Source organism: Agelaius tricolor, unplaced genomic scaffold (genome assembly GCF_023055355.1).
Source record: "Agelaius tricolor isolate 1412-34295 unplaced genomic scaffold, bAgeTri1.0.p SCAF_19, whole genome shotgun sequence".
NCBI classification, from domain to species: domain Eukaryota; kingdom Metazoa; phylum Chordata; class Aves; order Passeriformes; family Icteridae; genus Agelaius; species Agelaius tricolor.
Window position 1 is genome coordinate 16,526,987 of NW_027269279.1, and position 8,654 is coordinate 16,535,640.

At 46.3% G+C, this 8,654-nt stretch overlaps 1 protein-coding gene across 27 annotated transcripts in view; it reads left to right on the forward strand.

The window, feature by feature from the left end:
- MAPK8IP3 (mitogen-activated protein kinase 8 interacting protein 3) overlaps nt 1-7,914 on the forward strand; it is a 73,921-nt gene extending 66,007 nt beyond the window's left edge. For all 27 annotated transcript variants that reach the window (XM_071444628.1, XM_071444629.1, XM_071444635.1 and 24 more), the window contains 6 exons: nt 180-351; nt 452-565; nt 1,786-1,824; nt 3,397-3,576; nt 3,840-3,983; nt 5,002-7,914. In XM_071444628.1, coding sequence (XP_071300729.1) covers nt 180-351; nt 452-565; nt 1,786-1,824; nt 3,397-3,576; nt 3,840-3,983; nt 5,002-5,123 — 771 coding nt within the window. In that variant the 3' untranslated portion in view covers nt 5,124-7,914. The remainder of the gene's footprint in view (nt 1-179; nt 352-451; nt 566-1,785; nt 1,825-3,396; nt 3,577-3,839; nt 3,984-5,001) is intronic.
- The last annotated feature ends 740 nt before the right edge of the window (nt 7,915-8,654 follow it).

The following is an 8,654-nucleotide window of genomic DNA, read 5'->3' on the forward strand; positions in this document are numbered from 1 at the left end:
GCTGCTCAAGCAAAGAATTTTTTGTGTACAGTAATGAACTGCTGGGATCAGCTGGCATTAACACAGCTCCTCCAAGATCTTTGGAACCCAAACAAGTAATCTCAGTTGAAAATTGAGTATGTGTATATGTGGAGTATAGATAATGGCAAAACTTCTGTGAACTCACATTGGTATTTTAGAAATCCTTTGATGCCCATCCTCGTCGGGAGAGCCAGGTGCGACAGCTGGCATGGATTGGAGATGGCGTCTGGGTTTCCATCCGCCTGGACTCCACACTGAGGCTCTACCATGCCCACAGCCATCAACATCTGCAGGATGTCGACATTGAGCCTTATGTCAGCAAGATGCTAGGTGAGGGTCTGTTGCTTACTGAGCTCAAGGCAGAATTTGCCCAAAGCAGACCTTGCCCAAAGGCACCACTGACTTCCCAACTCTCATTCATGCTTCCTAGGCACTGGAAAGCTGGGCTTCTCCTTTGTGCGGATCACAGCCTTACTCATTGCTGGCAACCGCCTTTGGGTGGGCACTGGGAACGGTGTTGTCATCTCCATTCCCCTGACTGAGAGTAAGTGACATTTATTCAAAGTACTCCTGCATCTCTCCTAAAAAAAAAGGAAGCTTTTAGGTGTTATTTGTGCAGCATGGCAGGTGGTTCAGGCAGGCTGATGCTTTCCTGACATTTGACACCCTTTAATCATAGCCATTTCAGGGAGAAGAGCCCAGAGTATGAGCAGCCCTGGACCTTGACAGAGCAGAGTGATGTGAACTGATTCTGTAGCTACTGTGAAACAGGAGAAACAAAGCTTTGGGAATTGTAGTAAGTCACCAAAAGGAGATCATGGGATGAGAAGTCACCAGGAAGATCTCCTTGGAAATTCCACTTTGGCCTAGTCATCTAAATGTCTCCATAGCAGTATTTTCCAAAAACTGAGCTTAGAAAAGCTCCATTTACTCAGATTAGGGCTCAGCTTTATCAATCAAGTAGAAATAGGTATCCCACACCAAATCCAGTCTGGTGAGGGGACCCAGCAGTAAGAGTAAATAGGTGAATCTCTGGAGCTGGAAGTTTAATTGAAGCGCTTACTAGTCCTGTTCTGAACCTGCCTGTCAGCATCTTATTTTGAAGGTCTTATCCAGATCACCATGGCGAAGTAGGATTTGAGACTGATTGCAATTGCTCTCAACAGAAAGAAGCCAAATGTGTGTTTTCTCACCAATGCTCACAGGAAAGCTGAGAAACAAATACCTCTTGTGTAAAAAGAGCAAACCTCTTGTAATCCTCCTGGAAGTCAGACTTGGGATGGTCTCCTCTGAGGGCAATGAAGTTGGATGTGTCTGGGGTTAACACCAGGAGGGCAGTGAATTTTGGTCATTGCAATTTTGGTCTTGTTTCTGAGTTCCTTTTGAAGCCCATTCTGTCTTAAGGCTGCTGTCCTTGTTCTGAGTTAAAGTTTTTCCCTGCTGTAAACCAATTGCTTTATCTTTGTGTGTTCCTGTAAAAATGTGGTAAGCAAGAAAATCTCACTAAAAATGTAGCAGTGGATCCTTGTGACACAGTCCCTCTCCCACCTCAGATACCACATCTGTCCCTGCATGGTAAGAGCAAAGTTAGAACAGAGAACAGAGTTAGTATCAACTAATAGGAGCTTCTGTAGTGGTTTCTCTAGGCTTTATACTATTTTTGTTGCCCTCAAATTATCTCCCAGTAATCACCTTTTTCTTCTCTCCCATCCTGCCCGTCACTTCCCATGCCCCTTTGTGTTCCCACTCCCTGCCTGTGCCTAGCTGTAGTCCTCCACCGCGGCCAACTCCTTGGGCTCCGGGGTAAGTCCATTGCCTCCCCTCCACAGATGTCATTCCTTTTGCACCCATCCTCCTATGTAGTCATTCTCCCACCTTCCATTCTGCCACTGAACTTCTCTCCATGCATTTTTCCTCATCACTCTTTTAAGTTGCATTAGAGAAAAGCAACCAGAGAAGTCATGTAAATATCCTAATTTCCCACAGCTATAAACAATGTTTTCCATCTCATTTTTGATCCTTCTGGTTTTTTGTCTTAAGGATAATTATTCTTCAACAGTGGTACCCTTACTGTGGTTGACCAGTTTGAGATGGGGACAGGAAAGGTTCATTCAGTCAGAAGCAGGAACCAGGAGTAGTGTTCTTCCAAGGTCTCCCTGGGTCATCCATTGTTTTCCAGTGATGCTTCTTCCATCAGTTTCAGGCCAATGGCAGGTGGTGCTATGGCACCTGTCAGCTGTAAGTTATCAAACAAGAGATTGAACCCAAGGGGACTTGATAAGCATGAAGACTTGTTTAGGTTTGTGCCAGTTAAGGCAGGATTTCAGTTCAAATTCATGCCTTTCCAGGGTCAGAAATTAAGGGGCTTTTTTCTCACTCAAAGACATTCATGTATCTGTCCAGATGTGTTATCAACATGTGTCTCCTCCTTTTAAAGCATCTGATATTAATTGCAGAAAAAAGCCAGATACTGTACACACATTGACTCTCATTCCTCCATCAAAGTATTTATACTTGTCCCACTGTCCTGGCTTGAGCCTGATAGGGAAAAGTCTCTTTTGTCCAAGTCACATAACGGAAATTGACCCAAAGTTAGAACACAGAACTACAGATAATGAATGAATTCACTTTTTTACAGAAAAGTGAAAGCTGCCTAGTTTAATATTGTTCCTGTTGTACTGATGTGAGTGCATGCAGAAGGAAAGCATCTCCCACCCTGAGCTGAGAGCACTGGTCTCTGTTGCTTGGTTAGTGGAAACTGTCACATTCTTGGAGCCTGGTCATGAAGGGTACAGGGCCCTGAGCCCTTCTTGAAAGCTGTGGATGGTGAGCATCTGAAAGATGTTCATTGCTGGACTAGCTGACAATCTGGTGTCACGGTTAAATCAAGAAATGAGGAAGGACATCCACTTCTGTGATGACTCTGAGTGGGCTGAGAGGCTTCACCAGACCCTGAGAGTGCTTTCAGCAGCATGTGTGCTCATTACTGGGCATGAGCAAAGGACTTGACTTGGAAGTTGAGCAATGCCACTAATCCAGAGTAGTAATTCTCCTCCAGCTGCCTTCTGGGGACAGTGGACACTTTGGGTACCCTGCCAGCTACAAAAGACCAAGGTTGATCCTAGGACAGTGGGTTCTTTCTGGAGGCTGGACAGGATCACTGCTGGTGACACCAATCAACCTGCCTCAGGCTAAAAGAGAGGGAATGTGTAATCTGCTGTGGTCTCCTCCATCACATCATTCATAAAAGACCTTTAAAGAGACCTGCACCTTTAAAGGTTTTTCTTCACAGCTCAGGAGTTTTCACTCTGATTGAGTCCATTTTGTAAAGGGGACTCATAGCTATCAGTGATGGTATTCTTGCTCTGTCTCCAGCCAACAAGACTTCACCAACCTCTGGAGAGGGCAGTCGCTCTGGTGGGGTCATCCATGTGTATGGTGATGACAACAGTGACAAATCTGCCAGCAGCTTCATTCCCTACTGCTCCATGGCTCAGGCACAGCTCTGCTTCCATGGCCACCGTGATGCTGTCAAGTTCTTCGTCTCTGTGCCAGGTAAGCACAACTCTCCCTCAGCAGGTGCTTACCCCTCCATCCCTTTTGTAGCAGGGGCTGGAGCTGGTCTGCAGCAGATTAGGGTCCAGGCCATGGCTGACACTTCCTGTGGTTCACACATCTGTATTTATACTGGAGATTATAATAATCTGGACTGCCAGATTTGACTAGCAGAAAGAATTGGTCTGCACAATGTGTTTGTGTGCATGTGAACTGTGTGGGGGCTGAGCAGAGGCACGGACAGCACCTCTGTCCTCTCCTAGGCAATGTCCTTGCGACCCTGAACGGGAGTGTGTTGGACAGCCCTTCGGAGAACCCCAGCACAGCAGCCACTGAGACGGAGGGTCAGAAGCTAAAGAATGTCCTGGTGCTGAGTGGAGGAGAAGGGTATATCGATTTCCGGATTGGTAAGTCCCCTTGGTGGGAGGCATCTGGAAAGGTAGTGGGTGCATAGCTGTGGTCATGGAGTGAGGCACCACTGTTGTGGAGAACCAAAGCAGAAAAGCCCCACACTGCTTCTCCTGCATCTGGCTGTGAGGGCAAATAAGGATGTTCCTTGCACAGCACAGGGCTGTCAACCTGTGCCCTGTGGCTGCAGTGCCACACGGCTGTAGTGATGCCTACAAAATCGAGAACAAAACAACACAATTTTGAGATTATGTTAATATAGGAAGTAATATAAAAGCAGGTCTTTAACTGGAGGCCTCCAGGTGCAATATACACACATGATACAGGACTTCTACACTTTTGTAAGTTAAACAAATTAGCATATTTAACATATATTGTCCAATTAGAAGAGCAGTTGGTTAGGTAATTTTCCCCAGGTTCTGCCCCACTGGAGTTGGTCCAAGAGCTTTGCCCCACATTTATTACATCTATGATGCATGGTAAAAGCAAGACATTCTTGGTTGACTAAAGAAGCAAGACTAAATATAAATAGTATTTCAGGAATATGTTAGAAGATTAGTTTACTGTTCTAAAATATAGAGGAAAAGGATAGAAAAAGTGCTGGGAGCTACAGCCATGCATTAGCAATCTACAAAGCTACAAATATATTAAAACTATCATAAAATAGCATCAGTATGAATGGCTTTGGAAAGAACAAATGCATCTGTGCCACTGGGTCCAAACATTGCTGCCCCACTATGATTACCCTTGCTTGCTGAGGGTGCTCTGTGTGTAAAATCAGCTTCCCTGAAGGGTGGAAGGGTTTTTGTTGCTGCTGGAGCTAGTTTGTCCCATCCTTGCAGTCCAGCTTCAGAAAAGAATGGGGTTGCTGTAAATGTTCTCCAGGCGCAGAGAAAGATCTCAGTTCACAGTGTCTGTTATCAGACTGCTGGGACTCTAAAAGGGGTATTGGCCTCTTCAGAGTATTCCAGAGCATTTTCTTTCCTGATGTTTTTACTCTCTGTGTTCTCTCTTCAGGGGATGGGGAAGATGATGAGACAGAAGAGAATGTGGGAGATGCCACCCAGGTGAAGCCAGTACTTTCCAAGGCTGAACGGAGCCACATAATTGTGTGGCAGGTATCATACATCCCTGAGTGAGAATTCCTCTTTTCCCACAATGTAAGTGTCCCTCCTCCCGCCTGAATGCCACGATGTACATACAAAACGCCTGCATTATAACTCCTGCTGGAAACTGACCCTGGACAACTGCAACGGTTCCTGCCTTGGACTGTGACCCCCTTGAACCTCTGAACTCGCAGCTTTCAACTCGGGCCCGTATGCTTTTGGCGTGGTTAGGTTCTTGTTCTGCTCTGGAGCTGGCATCTAAAAGGAGAGAAATGGCAGTACACCATGGAGGGAGCTTGGAGCCAGGACTGTGGAAAACCTTTGCCCAGTGTCAGGAGGGGCAGCTGGAGGGGGGTGGCTCAGGTTCTTGGGCAGGTTGCCTCATTCCCACCTGCATGAGAAAGAAGTGTGTCCCCAGGCATTCCCTGCCAAAGCAGTGATGATGAATCACTTCTGCAGCACCCCAGCAGAAATCCTTCTAGTTCACCAGTATCATCATCTTATCCTTATTCACCCTTAAGCACAGAATAACATTCTCTGGACTTAAAACAACGAAGGGTCTAAGGAAGCCTCCAAAGAGCATCATAGTTTCAGCAGCACTTCGGCTGTGGGGCTGGAGAGGGCAGCAGCTGTCTTACTGTGGGGATCACATACTCCGTCTTTGCAGGGGGAAAGTCCCTTCCTCTGCTGCTGCTGTTGCCTCAGCAGTCATGTGCTGGGTGCCTGCCTGTATGTGTTGCAAGAGGATTGTTTGGTGGGCTCAGATAGAAGATAGGTGTTTGATTGTCAAGGCCAAACAGCTGTAGTAGCAAAAGGGTACCAGAATGTTGCTTTTTTAAGAAAAGGCAAAGCTTTTCTTGCCCCTCCCTTCCAAAACAGCCATACAGAAAAAAATTCCTGAGTTCATTCTGAAAGGTTCATGTGGTGGTTATCTCTGCATTGCATTTGGTGGCTTTTAAAAGACAGGTGAGGGCAGATGGTGTTGATCTGCTGTGAGTTCTGCATTAACACTTTGAGATTGCCTCATCTCAAGGTTGTGTCTCCTTTTTAGGACCTGATGGAAGGAGATCTTTTTTCACAGAGACTTGGAAAACAGAGACTTGGCAGTTGGTTAGGACAAGTGCAGTCAAGGCTATGTCTCACCTGATGTCACACACAAAAAGAATTGAGGCTAGATTCCTGACATCTTTTACCTAATATCACAAGCACTAACTATGCTAGTAAGAAGCTTGAAAAGCTGGAAATTTCTGACTCCAGGAAAAATTTGAGAGCCCCCAAGAAAAGTGGTGATAGCCCTTTCTGTCTAAGCAATGCTGAATCCTGCTTACAAAAGAAGCATGTGAATTCTGCTTACAAAAGAAGCAGCAAAAATTGGGGCCAGGGAAAGTGGTTTTGAGCTCAAAATGCAGAATATGAAAGTTCCAAGTGTAGAGGCAATGGTGTGTTCTCCCTTTCTTACACTGTCCCAAAATGACAAATTCTGTGTCCTTTGAAACATTCTTTTCTGGGTGTGCAGGAGTAGGGCAAGTTGCATTTGTGAGTGATGAATTTGGAAGCTCCTGGTGGTCCTCTTGTTTTTTTGCCTGACCTGTACAGCACTCCAGGGTTCACAGAGATGTCCTTGTGACTGTATGGGGACAACTGGGCAAGCCTCCATCTCCTAGAAAGCTCCCTGCTGTGTCCTGTGCTTGCTGCCATGGACCAGGCTTGCAGATCCTGGTGTGCTGCAGGGATCCCATATTCCCAGGGGATGCTCTAACATGTGGCATCTCTCCTGACACAGCAGCACCTAAACAATTTTTGTATCCACAGTTCAGGAAAGGTCATGGCATACATTTTCCCTGCAAGAAGGCAAGAGACATCTCTGGTGAACAGAGGTCTCATCCAGCCACAATGGTGCCCATGCTACGTGTGAGCAGTGCTGGTGACATGCACCCATCACACCACTCCTCCACAAGGCAGGAATCCAGCCAGAGGGCATCTTCCAGGCATACACATACTGGACTCTGTGACTGGCACAAAGTTAAGGAATACATGGAGACACCACCTGCATGCTGGGGGACCTTACACCAGGGACATTTTGCTGGGGCACTGCTGACCATGCCAGGCTTTTCATTCACTTTTGCCATATGCTTTCTGCTAGGAAGACCTCTTTGGATCCCTCCCAACACAGGGTACATTGAAGTAAACAATATAACATTTAGAGTAGAGATTCCACTGTCATGTAATAGTTCATCAGTTAGGGCCAGGCAAATTTCAGAATTTGGGCTAGTTGAAGGGAAAAAGAAGCTCTGGTAGGGTTCAGTTCCTTAACTCTGTCAGTTCTTTTATAGGAAAGTTAGAATTGCAACATTTGTACCACTGACTGTTCTGTATCTGGTATGAGAAGTTGAAGGGACAGCACTTGATCTCCTGTCACCCACTGGGCCCTAACAACACACGGGAATCTCCCATCAGATTCCTTTCCAGCTCAATGCCATGTTCTCCTCCAAGAGAAGCACATGGCCCAGAGGGGCAGCTGTAGGGGGGAGACCCAACCTCTGCTGATAGCTCCTGTGTCCTTGAATCGCTGCTGGGCATCAGGGTGAGAACTAACTGGCTTCAGTATGCTTCTCTGTCATATCTCCACTGTGATGTATGTAATTTATCTTGTATGTTACAAAATGATTTTTAAAAGTGTCTTAAGGCCTGTAAACTCCGCTGTTTGGTATGAAGATGGCATTCTGTAAAGAGCCTGCTGTATGAATATGTTCCCATGCTTTGTCCCCTATGCTGTCAACTACAAACCGTATCTGTTCTGTATGTAATAAACATGTTAACATCACCTTGGGCACCATGGTGTGTTCCTATGAAGGCACTGGGATTGCTGCTCAGTCTTTAAGAGGACACTTGCAAGGGTGGGAATGCAGCTCAAGTGTTCCCTGTTGAGCATTTCAGTGGCAGGAAATGAAATGTTGCTGGCTCACAGGGTCAGAGCAGAAGGGCTGGTCTACCAAGCAACAGTGCAATCTATAGCTTGTACCAGCAGCAGAAATAAAAGGTGGAAATATAAGGTGGCACAACTTCAGAAATAGAAGCTGGAGCAGAGAAGCATTCACCTGCTGGCTTGCTGGAACTTTAGTCAGGATGGCCCTTTCAGGTGAACTGCCAGGGATAACACATCAGGTCAGTTTTCAACACTGTACAGGGTGGCACTTCACAGTCCCATAGGCATTGGTGGTATCAGCATCATTTGACTGCAGGGAGCTTTTCAGTCCCAGCAGCATTTGGACACCTTCATAGTTATTTTGTAGAATTGCATTATTCAAGGGCTAGACATGGCAATGAACCATGTCCTTAAGACTGGAGAGGAGCATCTTCTGCCCCAAGCAGGGAGTCCTAAGGCAAGTCACCTCTGTGACCAACACACTCACTGTGGTGTGCCACAGGCCAGGGTGTAGTACAACTGGCAATGCCTCTGCAGTTAATGGAGGCACCTCAACAATGAGGTTTGGAAACGTATGCTGTGATCCATCCTAAATCCCTGGGGCTGCACCCTTCGAAAAAGCCAGAAGCAGTTTGAGC